We start from the raw sequence: 14117 nt of genomic DNA on the forward strand, positions 1-14117 counted from the left end.
CAATGATAGACCGAACACGCCGGTAATAACACGAAGGAATGAAGGGAATACCAAATAATTCACTGACAACGATAGCGGTTCTTCCATTTGCAATGTTTGATTAACTCTTCTAGCTCCTCCTCGCCAGACATCCATCTCCCAGCGCTGTGTTAAGAGCAGCTCCAATGGCGGTGATAAGTCGGATAAAGAGTGATAACGCGCGTCTGATAGTGACATATGTTGCACTTTACGTAAATTGGTTACTTTGATAGATGGTGATAATCTGATAATCGCTTACCTGAACGTGATCTTAGGACGCACACACACACACACACACACACACACACACACACACACACACACACACACACACACACACACACACACACATATACATGCGTACACTCAGCGATCATGCAAGTTAAATCATTCAACTCTAGTGAATAATCCATTATCTATTATCCGTACACGACTAAAAAGTGACGCTAAATAGTAGAAAAAAGTAACTGAAAATGTGAGAAATATTTACTCAGGGAAGTGATCAGCTCTCTCTCTCTCTCTCTCTCTCTCTCTCTCTCTCTCTCTCTCTCTCTCTCTCTCTCTCTCTCTCTCTCTCTCTCTCTCTTTTCCTGAAACTCCTAAACTTAATGAATTTCAAGTTTTTAGTATGAATTAATTTGTCTGAGTGCATTTACACCTCGATGATATAAGGGTCTTCATAATGGTGCCATCAGTATGTGTGTTTATCAGAGAGAGAGAGAGAGAGAGAGAGAGAGAGAGAGAGAGAGAGAGAGAGAGAGAGAGATTTGGGATAAATAAGCGCATCTTAATCGTATCTTGACTCTGTTTTCAGAGCGGAGTAATACATTACTTGATTAACTAAGGCTGTGTGTGTGTGTGTGTGTGTGTGTGTGTGTGTGTGTGTGTGTGTGTGTGTGTGTGTGTGTGTGTGTGTGTGTGTGTGTGTCGCTTCTAAAGGTCATAAGGTCAGCCGTAGGATTTCTCTTCTAATAAACTTACATGAAAAAGATTATTATTTTTCTTTGCTTCGTGGTAGTAGTGGTTGTAACAGTAGTAGTAGTAGTAGTAGTTGTGGTAGTAGTAGTAGTAGTACATAATTTATTCCCTATTGTATTAGTAAGTGTTGTATTGTTAATATTTGTATTATAGAATGGTGAGGAAAGAAAGGCGGAAGAAAATGACGAAGATTAGGAGGAAAAGAAAGAGTAGGAGGACCAAGAAGAGGAAAAACAGAAAGAGTACTACAGAAGCTACTGGCGTCGTTGAGTGAGGTAAAGAACAGACAACAAACAACAACAATCATAACTCTACACCTTCACCAGCTACAGTGATTCAAACAGAAGCATTACCTTGATCATTTGAAAATCACGTTTCCTGGAATCCCTTCTTAGAAAAAAATAATAATAATAAAATCTGATCATATTCGCATACCTGAAGGCGGGGAGGTGAAGCTCATCCTCTCTAATTAATCAAGATTCCGTCTGGTTCCTCATTAACTCCAAACGCCTCCAACTGTTGCTTTCCGGATCAGACATAGATTTTCTCCGTTTTTTCCCTATTTTTTTTTTTTTTTCGTTTTTGCTCTTGTTTCATTACGACTGATTACGACTGACTGCGTAAAAAAATCCACAGGGCAACGCAGTGTGTGTGTGTGTGTGTGTGTGTGTGTGTGTGTGTGTGTGTGTGTGTGTGTGTAAGGGAGGTCATAGGCATTTTTTTTTTTTTTGCCATGGCCTTTCATGATATTTCTACGTTATGCAAAGAGGTTGAAGCATATTTTTAAACTTGAAACATTTTGCAAACATGGCTTTTTTTTTCTTTTGCCTCCGTACTACGGTATAAAGAAAAAAACATGGAAAAAGTGGACGAAGCTGCTCCAATGTGTGTGTGTGTGTGTGTGTGTGTGTGTGTGTGTGTGTGTGTGTGTGTGGATATGTATGTATGTTTGCGTATCACGAAAAGTAATTTCTCTGTGGAACAAGCGTTTTCACTCTGTATAAAGAATAAAATGTATTTCCATCCATAATAAAAACACGCTCAAAAAAAAAAAAAAAACTTTCATACAAATGAAAGAAAAATGTCAAAGGACTTCCCACGACAGGATAATTATTAATATATTCCTCGAGGACTCAAAACCATTTAGGGAATATTTGTCAGCTTTCCTCCACATATGAAAATTTACTTCATTTATGAGTTTAAGTCCATCCTACATCATCCTCATCAGTGGCGCCTCCTCCTTCCCGCCAGGAGGCCGTCACGCCGCCAGGAGGAGAGCCATAATCACCACATTAATGATGATGGTGATCTTCACGTGCCAGGCTATGGAGGGTGCCGCATTTTACGTCGCGGGATTATCATTACCTGTTATATACTGCTAATTGGACCACTGTGGTAAAGGTATACTCGAGGCCGCGAAGCAGAGTCCTCGTAATAAGCAAGATCCGGGTTAGACTGTGCCGGCCTGGAGACGTTGAGTGCGGAGGTGTTAAGTCGTGCTGTCAGCGTGGGCGTGCGCCGCGGCCTTACCCTCGCCCTGGCACACACCGTGACTTGAAGGACGCGGTGAGAGGATGAGTAGGATGAGTAGGATAAGCAGAAGTCCAAGGGCGTGAATCTTTCCAAAGAGGATTTAAGATTTGAAGGCAGAGATCTGTACAGTACAAGGCTCGTGTGGTCAAAATGGTCGTGTAATTATATGACCAAGGACAAAGGGTCTTAAGGGGTCTTCCATGCTCTCTGCCAGATGGCGGACTCAATCTCCTCCCCTTGACAGCCTGGTTAGGGCGCGGCAGGAAGGACAGGGGGTCTGACTTACTAAAGAAGTTGAACTATCGTCTTGATTAAATTTCTTACACAATGTACTTTTCTCACAACTCTTACCAACTCCTTGCATGTTACGATCCCCTTTTCTTTTCACCCTCACTCGCCACTGCAAGGGATCGGATTCGGTATCTTTCGCTCAGGGAATTCTGACACGTACTGAAGTGTCAAGTAACATCCGTCATCGAAGTGAATATTGAACCTCGAGGCGCCACCACCCAGACGTCTGTAAGTTGAAGCTCCCACTCTCAAATGCCTCGAAGAATATGATAAGAGAATACATCAGAGCAAAGTGCGCCGGTAAAGAGTCGTGGCGCGGTTCCTGGGCCTCCTGCCGCTGCTGCAGTCCCACATGCGCACACACACACACACACACACACACACACACACACACACACACACACACACACACACACACACCTTTCTGAAAGTCCTCTCACGCTCTCTTAAGCATTCTTTCACCCCATCGCCTCGCTCAGTTCTTTATCCTCCTCCTCCTGCCTTCTCTTTCTCTCTCTCTCCTCCTCTTCCTTCCTTTGAACTCCTCACTATTTCTCCTTTATTCCTTCTAAGAATTCGTTGTCATTCCATATTTCCAAACGTCTCACTATACTTATCTGTTTCTCTTCATTGTTACTGATTTGCATTAATAGAGATTTTTACCCGTCAGTCCCCACCTTTTACCCTCGTCTCACCTTTTCTCGCCTAAGTCGTCCTCCTTTAACACCTGAGTTCCTTTCCCTTTTCCCCGCACCCTTAGCGTGTGAGTGTCGTGGTCGGTGGCAGTCGAAGGTCGAAGGAAAATCAATGTAGAAATTATTTTGAGGTTGTTGTCTACAAGTGTGTCAGTGGCTGTGTGCCCGTGAAGAGACGTGTCCCACTCGTGTTTGTGAAGCAACATTAGCTGTGTGGCGAGGAATTTCAATGAGGTTGCGTTATTGTTACACGTGAAGTCAAGTTGTTTTGTCGGAGTCATAATTACCTTCCATTCCTGCGCCCGCTGCACTTCTCCAGGTATCTTTAGCGGCTTAAGCCTCGGCAAGATTTCATTATCCTCTCGTAATAACCTCCTTCATCCGTGCGGGATTAAATTTCCTTCCAAACTTAGTAGAAGATTAGTCGGATTGGTTGTAAGTGGTATTAATAGGCGCCATTTAAAGGTAAATACGCAATTTATAAGTGTTTTCGTACTAGTAAAGTCGTGAGATTGTAATGTTTTCGCATTACTAAAGTAGTGAAGTAGTGAAGTAGGTGAGGTTTAAGGCAGTAAACTACGTACTAAGATGGTAAGATTTTCTCAACGTTAAGGTGTAAAATAGTAAAGTAGTAAATTAAAGGCGTAGCAAGGTAGCGGGTTAGTAAGTACAGTGGTAAGGTGTGGGAAGGGGTGAGGTGTTGAGATAGTAAAGTAGTGAATTAATGGCGTAGTAAGTTAGTGAGATTTTCGCGCTAGCAAGGTGGTAAGACTTCCTGCAGCGCTGTGGTACACTTGACTGATGCTGTAATTAACCTGCTTTAACAATCCTACCCCCTTATTGATTAATGTTGGTACTTTTTCAGGTGAGGATGTGAAGGAAACCTGTCTACCTTAATGTTGGTGCTTCAGGTGTGAGTGCAGCTATGTAAAGGTAGTGTTGGGGGTGGACACTAGACACCTACTGTTGGTCATTAACTTGGGCATTAATCATCTTTATTACCTGTTCTCTCAGCGCCTCCCGGCCTTCTACTCTTCCCACTGCTGTTCTTGAAATGTAATACCGCCACTTACTGCGGTTTTATGGCCTCTGTTTACCCTACTCCTGCGCGAAATTAGCCTAGAATCATTATTATTGCAGCTATTATTATTATTATTATTATTATTATTATTATTATTATTATTATTATTATTATTATTATTATTACAGTAGTAGTAGTAGTAGTAGTAGTGATAACAGTTGTTGTTGTAGTTGTTGTTGTTGTTTTTATTAATTGTTGTCGTTACTATTGTTGTTCGTGATTGTGGTAGCGGTGGTGGTGGTGTTATTGCTTTAAATGACTGATGGTGATCCCTACAACTCTCCAGTCTGCCAGTCCCTGTTCCGTTACAGTCAACAGTCAACTAATTACAAAACAGAACAGAAAACACCGCTTGAAGTACAGCCAGAAGTTTGACTGGAAGAAAGACAAGCCAGATGCCGACTTCAACTCAGGCTGCCAGTGAAAGAAAAAGAATCCGAAGTGCATTTCATTGGCGTTACTTCCTCGTGGCTTTAAATTCTCAGTGAATGTCATGCTTAGGAAGAGTTGCAAGTGTGTTTATGATTCTTAAAAAGTGGTAGTGGATGCGAGTATGATTTTCACCCTGTTTTTTTTTTTTTTTTTTTTTCTCTCGTTTTTCTTTTTTTTTCATGGTAACTCATCTCAGGCTCTTACTAATTATGACCCACATCTTGCAACACTTCCTCGCGTCACTCAGGAATGAAGGTGTAGTTAGGAGGTAATAGAAATGCAACACACACACACACACACACACACACACCGTACTTTACATTACATTCACTTCCATATTTCAGTGCTACTTGCTATTACTAAAATCCTTCTTTTTTGTGTTTCATTCTGGTCTATTTTGTTAATCTTCGCTGCGTTTAATCAGTATTTCAAGCCACTTCCACCGATTTATACGTTACATGGTGTACATTTCCACGCTGTTCCATTTACTCTGAGTTTGTTTATCCCTGTATCATTTTGTATAATCTTGTTTTGTTAGTCTTCGTTGTTGATTAGTTTTTCAAGCCACCTCCATCCATTACTGCCTACAATGCACCTGTTGACACGAGCAATCATGTCACGTCCAAAGGGAGTTGAGCGCTTTCCAGTGAGCTTTGTCTGTTGCAAATATACACAGACAGTACATTGATAGATTGCCAGGACCATTGATAGGTGTACATGTCAATTAAAATCTCGTATCTGCTACTCAACTTTTTTTTTTTTTTCTTTTTGCTGGTAGCGTTATATGTACACTTTTATTCTTTAATCTCTTGTAATTCTTGCCCTGTCTGTCATGCAAGTCGAAATTACATACACTTTTTTTGCAACTTATTAACCTTTTTTTTTCTAAGTTTTTATAACCCTCGCTCAGACCGTTATACAAGTAGAAATTATTATTATTTTTTTTTACCTCTTATTTTATTTACATTATTTTCTTCATTTTCTCCTTATTCCAGTCCAGTCAGTTATACAGGTACAACTTGGCTTCTAAAGCGAGTTATGTTCTTCCTGCCCTTGAGTGTGCACGTGCACCGTTCCCTCAGGAGAGTTTGTAGCAGAGGACACTTGAAATGTTTGATCTGCTCTCTCTTTTTTATATATTCAAACTGAGTAACGAATGGACAGGTCAATATTTATTTTTCTCTCTGCTGGAAAACATGAACAACTTGCTTTTTTCAGAGATAGATGGATAGGTAGATAGATAGATAGATAGATAGATAGGTTATGCTGCCAAACATGCACAGACATGGATGGATAAACAAATTGATACGCAGGTAAACGGAAGTGATACATAGATTAATAGATAGAAAAACACAAGGATAGACAGACAGATAGACAGGTGGCGCCAAAGTTGATTGACACACCTGAGTGGACTTGCTTTTTTTCTCTCTAATTTTGGAAACTGTGACCTAGTTTGTGTGTTTATGGCTGGAAACTGCTTAACTTTTCCAGCCCCTTGCCCTCCTCACACACACACACACACACACACACACACACACACACACACACACACACACACACACACATACACAAGCTGAGGGGAAGAGAGTGTACTGTAGCCTTTGTATGTTTTTGTTGTTTGTTTTTCCCGCAGTGGTTGTGTTGCCTCCTCTGTTTGTTTTGCTTCCTCTTAATGAACGTCAAGCGGATTTGTGTTGCGGTGTTTGGCTTTGGCTAGTTTGCGTAATTAGTGAGTTTTTGGCACATTTGTTATTTGCTATTTGTCATTTGTGTTCTGGTTCCTTCCTGTGTTGGCTCATTATTTTTTTTTATTTTATTTTATTTTATTTTATTTATTTATTTATTTTATTTTATTTTATTTTATTTATTTATTTATTTATTTATTTTATTTATTTATTTTTTTGTATTTATGAACGTGTGAAAGTTTGATGTCCGTGATATTTCTGTTATTTTGTTTGGTGCTTCTTTCCATATATTTTTTTTTTTTCAGTATTTTATTTTCTCACAATTTTTTTTCTTTATTCTCTTTTTCTCCCGTCTTTATTTTTCTTCCTTTTTTATCCCATATAGTTTTCAGGTATTCAGCTTCACATTTTCGAGTTTCCTACCCCAGTCTCTCTCTCTCTCTCTCTCTCTCTCTCTCTCTCTCTCTCTCTCTCTCTCTCTCTCTCTCTCTCTCTCTCTCTCTCTCTCTCTCTGTCATACCCGCCACACGTCACACAATTAAACACGCGCCCAATGACAGACGGCTTAGCCACTTCAAGCGAATCAACTAAATGTGAAACAAAAAAAATATTATGTAGGAAATGGGCGCTATTGGAAATGGAAAATTTTCTCAGCCGTGGCACTCCGCTCTTCCCGCCACCACCTCCCATTTTCTCTTTCGCTTTCCCGTTTTCTGTTGCATTGTGTTCTGGTGGACCTGTGATTTTCTCTTATGTGAGGTTCCGTTTTCTGTTTTCTCCACCAGTTTTTTTTTTATTTCTTTTATTTTGTTAGTGTTGTTTGTGATGCGTTCGTGTTTTTTTTCGTTTTCTTTTCTTTTTTTTCTCTTTTTTTTAGGGGGCAGGTTTTTTTTTTTTCATGTGTGTATTTACGGGTTGTTGTTTTTTTCTCGTTTGCAGTTTCGATTGTATGTTTTTTTTGTTGTTGTTGTTGTCTGTTTGTCAGTTTTTTTTTTTTCTGATATTTAGTCTGTGTCTTTGTTCGTCTCTCTCTCTCTCTCTCTCTCTCTCTCTCTCTCTCTCTCTCTCTCTCATCAGCAGGAGCACGATACATGAACCCCATCTTAACTTCTTCATTAACTTTTTTTTTTTTTCATTATCTTATTTTGACTTATTCTAATCCCCAGTGAGTGAGTTTCAATTTTCCAGGCATTATCTGGACTGGAACTTTTCTCATTTTTCCCTTATCTGCAGTTGAGACTTTCTGGAGACCGATTTAGCAATCATCCACTGAATTAAAGTTTATTTCTCAAGTGATTGATATATCCATTTCTTTCCCCTCCCATCATTCCCACTCCCCTTCCAGACCGACCCACGGGATGTCTTTTTTTTTTTTTCCACATTTTTTCCTTCCACTTTTTTATTTTTTTCTTTCTTCCCCTTCATCCAGCCCTCTGTCTGTCCCTTTATCCTTATGGCTTCATCTCTCCACTCGTTTCTCTGTCTCTCCATCCGCAAATCCTTCCTCATCCTCTACCGTTCCCTTTCTCTCTCTCTCTCTCTCTCTCTCTCTCTCTCTCTCTCTCTCTCTCTCTCTCTCTCTCTCTCTCTCTCTCTCTCTCTCTCTCTCTCTCTCTCTCTCTCTCTCTCTCTCTCTCTCTCTCTCTTGCACTCCTACGCTTTCCCAAAAATATCTACTGATTTTACGAACCTTTTCAGCTGCTCATCTTCTTGTTTGTTCATCAGATGGAAGAGTTACACAAACCTTCTCTGAATGAGTGAGTGAATGGGAAAGGGAGGATGAGGGGACGGTGAGTAATGGAGGGAATATAGGGGAGGAGAGGGAGAAATAGTGAAAGGCTGTGAAAGGGAGACAGATCCAAAGTGTGTGTGGGTGAAGGGGGGAAAATACTGAAAAAAAAAGAAGTTTACGAAAAAGAGAAAGATGAGAAGGAAAGTGAGTAAGGAAGGATGGATGTAAGGGAGGAGATTAAGGAAAATTGAATAAGAGGGAGACGGGAAAGAGGTAATGAATGATTTACAGGGAAGAATAGGAGATTGTGCGTGAGGAAGGGAGAAGTGAAGGAATGAAGGAGGAATAAGAGAAAAGGACACATGAGGCAAGGAAGGAGAAAAAAAATTGTTACTAACGAAGAGAAGAAGAGATGGAAGGAAGATGGAGTGCTTGAGAACAGAAAACGGGATAAAGGAGAGAAGGAGGGAAGGGAAAAAGGAAAACATTCGATAAAACCTGAGTAATGGCCTCGTGCTACCATTTGGTCTGTTGAAATCAAAATAAATGGCCGGGTGGAGTTCAGAAATTTACACAAGTCTCCGTGTCTCGCATTGCACACACGCGCGCGCACACACACACACACACACACACACACACACACACACACACACACACACACACACACACACACACACACACACACAGAGAGAGAGAGAGAGAGAGAGAGAGAGAGAGAGAGAGAGAGAGAGAGAGAGAGAGAGAGAGAGAGAGAGAGAGAGAAGAGCGGTAATGAGAACCAGGAGATATCTGTGCGGGTGCTGGAATTAGATTTTGAGCGAAGGAAAGGGAAGAAAGGAACGGTGGTGGTGAGAGAGAGAGAGAGAGAGAGAGAGAGAGAGAGAGAGAGAGAGAGAGAGAGAGAGAGAGAGAGAGAGAGACTGTATGTCGTATTAATGTTGTGGTATTCCGGAATCCAGATCACATTTCTTTAATAAATGAAAAAATAAATCACAAGGTTAGGTTTGGTTAAGAAAGGAAAATACAGAATATACTTGCGCTTCCCTTAAGTAAATTTGCAAGTAAAAATTAATTTATGGAGTTCTCATGAAAGAGTTATTAATGTTTTTATTACTTTTAAGAATTATTAACCAAGAGGGCAAGCAAGTTATAACCGTAAAGTACAATAAAATAAGATTAAGGAAGAAAAGTGAATATGCCAATGTGAAATTTTAAGCAAAATGCTTTTTCCTTAGATAGTTTTTGCGAAGGTAACTTTATTTGCGAAAAAAATAATAATAATAATTTTTGAATTTAATATGATAAAGTCGTGCCTTTGTTTTGCCTCTGAGAAGGAAAAGAATTACCTAAGGTAACTCTCGGGAGGCAAAAGCATATAAGTGATTTTTCTTTTTAAGTTAATAAAAGAAAATGAACAACAGGAAGCTGGAAGACACAGGAGGTCAGAAAATTACTATTGTGTTGAAAGTTTCGAGTCAGTAAAGTAGAGACGAGAATGTATATAAAGATTTGACTGAAACCAGCTTAAGCAAGAGATAGTCGAGAGTGAAGTAGTATGAGTATTTGTAATGGCAATGGTAATAATAAAAGTGATAGTAGTAGTAGCTGTAGTAGTAGTAGTAGTAGTCAGGGTAGTAGTAGTCAGGGTAGTATAGCAGTGGTAGTAGTAATTTACATAGTAGTAGTAGTAGTAGTTGTAGTAGTTGTAGTAGTAGTAAGAGTAGTAATAGTAACGTAATGGCAGGCCGGCGTTCCGTAGCAATCACTTATGAGCGCAAGTAAGGGCACACCGAAGTAAATTAAAAGCAAACACGCCCTAAAAACAGAGAAATACGACACACATAACTCAACAATAACCTTGTAACGAAAAAAATTAAATCGTTCAATTTTTTTTTTTTTTCTCCTGAATAAAATGTAAACTTTTTTTTTTTTCTACCGTTGCCTTTAATCTTTTACAACACAAATCTGAAAATCCGTAGCAGTGTACATGTCCTTTACTTACTTTATGATACTCCCGGGTACTTTATAAAACACTGAAAATTATATTAGTTACAGAACGGAAGAGTGGAGGAGAGCAAAAAATAAAGTAAAATGGTTTTGTTGGGTGGCTAACATGCGAAAAACGGTGATCAGTAACTGGCCCAAAATAAAGAGTTTGAACCGAAGGATAAGCTGTAGGAAGCCATCTAATGTTTTTATGTTCTTAGGTCTACTAGTGGCAGTCCCTTGACAAAACCTACAGCAATACAAGGCGAGTAGAATCCCACACTGCCTTCCACTGTTTATCCTTTCCTCCTTCAGCCTCTAGTCCTCCAATGAAACCTGACAACTGACTTTCGATACATCAGTGTTGAACAAAATGCTGAATAGTGAAGTCAGTGTGGCAGTTCACTACACTTATGACACCGGCTGTACCTACCTATACCCACCAGTCATCCGTATATTACCTAATCCTCTCGTTGGTGTGATAGGTTAGTATAGTCACGCATGCAACGAAAGAAAACGGTGGGGTGGTTCCTGAAGAAACTGAAGAGGTGTTGAGTTTTTACGTGGGTTTGTGTGCATGATTAAAGGCGGGTTATGACTGCGGGGGCTTGGTGGTTATAAATATGTGATGCTGTTCATTTGATATGTAAATGACGTGCGCGGGAAGTACTTGAGGCATCCGTGTGTGTGTGTGTGTGTGTGTGTGTGTGTGTGTGTGTGTGTGTGGAGAGCATATTAATTAAACATACACAGGAGACATCTGCTCGCATTGCTTTATTCTCAGTCGACAAACAAGAGGATTTGGTTCATAAAAATGCCACCACGTTAGGAATTATGTATTTTGGAAATGTCAGGAGGAGATAGTTTGGAAATGGTAGCGTCTGGTCCTACCTTAGTTGTCCCAGAGAGAGAGAGAGAGAGAGAGAGAGAGAGAGAGAGAGAGAGAGAGAGAGTTACATCGTACCTTACATACATTAGACAGACAGACCTAAATACTTTATATCAATATCCTCCTTACTTATTACTGTGAATATAGGTAAGGAACCCGTACCAAATAAAACAATAAAGCCACACTCGTGAATAATGTCCAGGTGAGGCGGAGGGGCAGAAAAAAAAGGTCTCATCAGCATCAGGTAAACTAAGCAAATTGAATTATAAGTGATGAGGTTCATTTGGACTTCAAACCCGTGAATTAATGAATTATGTATGAAGGATATTCTGTTGAAATTACAGTTTAGTTTATTAGTGTTGTAGTTGTGGCTTTGTGTTGTGCCTCGTGCGTCATGCTGAGGGAAAGAAAGCAGGTTGTACACTTGTTTTTGTGACCCGAGTGCTTAATTGTTATTGGAGTCATGAGTACGCTAAAGAATTGTTAAAGGAAACCATGCGCGGCCGTTATGAGCAACAACTGCCATAAAGTAAAGAATGGCAGTATGAATGGCAGTATCTTTACACCACGAGTATAATCCACATTTGAAACCCTAAAAAATTCAACCCCGTAAAGTGACCTGTCTGACACATGGCGTATTAATCAACATCAGCATTAACATACGTAGGAAACTGTATTCACTCCCTTATTATTATTGCATGAAAACTGGAGGTTAATCTTGCTCTCTTCTACTCTCGTGCTCCTCTCCTCCCGTCTTGCCCACTCCCGGCCGCTCCTCACCCCAGCAGTGTTCCTCATATGCTTTTCCCTCCACATTTCCACCTTTGTACGGAGTTGACCTGATCTCGTTAAGCTGACGCGCTTTACACACCCATGGGAGGTTTTAGTGTAACCTTGTTCTGCATTCACGCCTGGGATGATACTACAGAGGACTGAACACGTCACAGCGCGTAATTTCATATTATATAATGTTTTTCTTTATCGTCCATGTGTCTTCGTTTAAATACCTGATGACTTGACTTATTAACTTGTCACATTTCATTAGCGGTTTATTTTACGTATTACAAAGCTTTCTTATCGTTCATATACCCACTCACTCGTACACGCAACAACTCGACTTTTCCTGTGAGTAAATATACCGCAGCGGCTCATTTCATACATTACTAAGTTCTGTTTTAATCCTTCATGCGTGTACCTAATGCAAACACTTCAGGATTAAACAAAATATGGATCGTCATGAATTATTCCTTGTGTCCCTTTTCCCGTGTGACTCGACAAAACGCAACACTTAACGGACATCAAATTACAATGAGGCACTGAGATTGACTGGGTCAGGAGGAAGAGACAGTAGGCACCTGCCGAAACTATAATTACTCCCAGTGAGGCCTAAAGCACTGGATCAGGGGGTGCTGTGAACCTAACATTAAACCCAGCTGTGATCTCACTGAATGTTTCCCTTTTGTCTCGTAACACAAGGGGGCAGATACAGCCTGCCTTCTAAAGACAACTCTCTTCCTCCACACAAAAGTACAAGCACTTAATTACACACACACCCTTCATTCAAAATTCAAAATTATCATGGTAACTCCGACACCAGCCCCGACACCAGTCCCTGAGTCTCCATCTAGGGAGGGGACCACATATGTCCCCAGGTTGGACTGCTTTTCTGGTATCGACCCTAAGTGTCTTGACATTTGCGGTCTTGCATTTAATTTTCAATCTGTAGAACACCACCTCTCCTATACTAAAACCGCATCTTCTTTTCCTCACTGAAACACAAGTGTCTGAGGCAACTGATAGTAGCCCCTCTTTTCTGTTCGCTCCTATTTTCTCTATCCTCATTTTCAGTCCAAAGCTGGATGTTGAGTAAATGTGTGCAACGACTTAACCTGCTCTCGTGCCCACGCTCTTGAATCTTTCGAGTTTTCCTCCATCTGGCTACGACTACAGAATCACTCTCAAACTAAATTTATCTGTGATATATACCTCTCACCTAACTCCTCTGACTATAGGAAATTCTTTGACTGATTAACTTCCAAAGTGGAGTACATTCTGACCCTCTTCCCTTTTGCAGAGATCTCCATTCTAGGAGACTTCAGTGTTCACCACCAGCTTTGGCTTTCATCTTCCTTCAATGATCATCCTGGTGAACTAATCTTTAACTCCGCTATCCTCTACAACCTAGAGCAATTGGTGCAGCACCCTACGCGTATTCCTGACCGTCTTGGTGATACGCCCAACATTCTTAACCTTTTCCTAACCACCAATCCTGCTTATGGTGACTCAACTGTGCCCCTCTTCTACACTGAACATCCTCGGTCTGTCCTTTACTTATAATCTAAACTGGAAATTTCACATCTCGTCTTTAGCTAAAACAGTTTCTATAAAGTTAGTCGTTCTGAGACGTCTCCACCAGTTTTTCTTATCCTTCCAGCTTCTAGCTCTGTACAAGAACCTTATCCGTCTATTTATGGAGTATGCTTCACATATCTGGGGAGATTCCACTCATACCGCTCTTCTAGACAGGGTGGAATCAAAAGCTTTTCGTCTCATCAACTCCTCTCCTCTAACTGACTGTCTTCAGCCCCTTTCTCATCGCCAGTGTTGCATCTCTTGCTATCTTCTATCGCTATTTTCATGCTAACTGCTCTTCTGATCTTACTAACTGCATGCCTCCCCTCCTCCCGTGGCCTCGCTGTACAAGACTTTCTTCTTTCTCACCCCTATTCTGTCCACCTCTCTAATGCAAGAGTTAACCAGTATTCTCAGTCATTCATCCCTTTCTCTGATAAACTCT

At 40.5% G+C, this 14117-nt stretch overlaps 1 protein-coding gene across 24 annotated transcripts in view; it reads left to right on the plus strand.

Annotated features, from left to right (window-relative positions):
- The window catches only part of LOC135114712 (uncharacterized), a 200278-nt gene that overhangs the window by 166537 nt on the left and 19624 nt on the right, over nucleotides 1-14117 (plus strand). For 3 of the 24 annotated variants that reach the window (XM_064030672.1, XM_064030673.1, XM_064030679.1), the window contains one exon: nucleotides 4381-4428. The exons of 16 other annotated variants lie outside the window; for them this stretch is intronic. In XM_064030672.1, coding sequence (XP_063886742.1) covers nucleotides 4381-4384 — 4 coding nt within the window. In that variant the 3' untranslated portion in view covers nucleotides 4385-4428. Of the gene's footprint in view, nucleotides 1-1149; nucleotides 1863-4380; nucleotides 4449-14117 lie in introns of those variants that run through there. 5 more of the 24 variants (XM_064030662.1, XM_064030669.1, XM_064030677.1 and 2 more) reach the window with 2 other exon arrangements.

The sequence above is a fragment of the Scylla paramamosain genome, chromosome 28 (assembly GCF_035594125.1).
Source record: "Scylla paramamosain isolate STU-SP2022 chromosome 28, ASM3559412v1, whole genome shotgun sequence".
Classification (NCBI taxonomy): domain Eukaryota; kingdom Metazoa; phylum Arthropoda; class Malacostraca; order Decapoda; family Portunidae; genus Scylla; species Scylla paramamosain.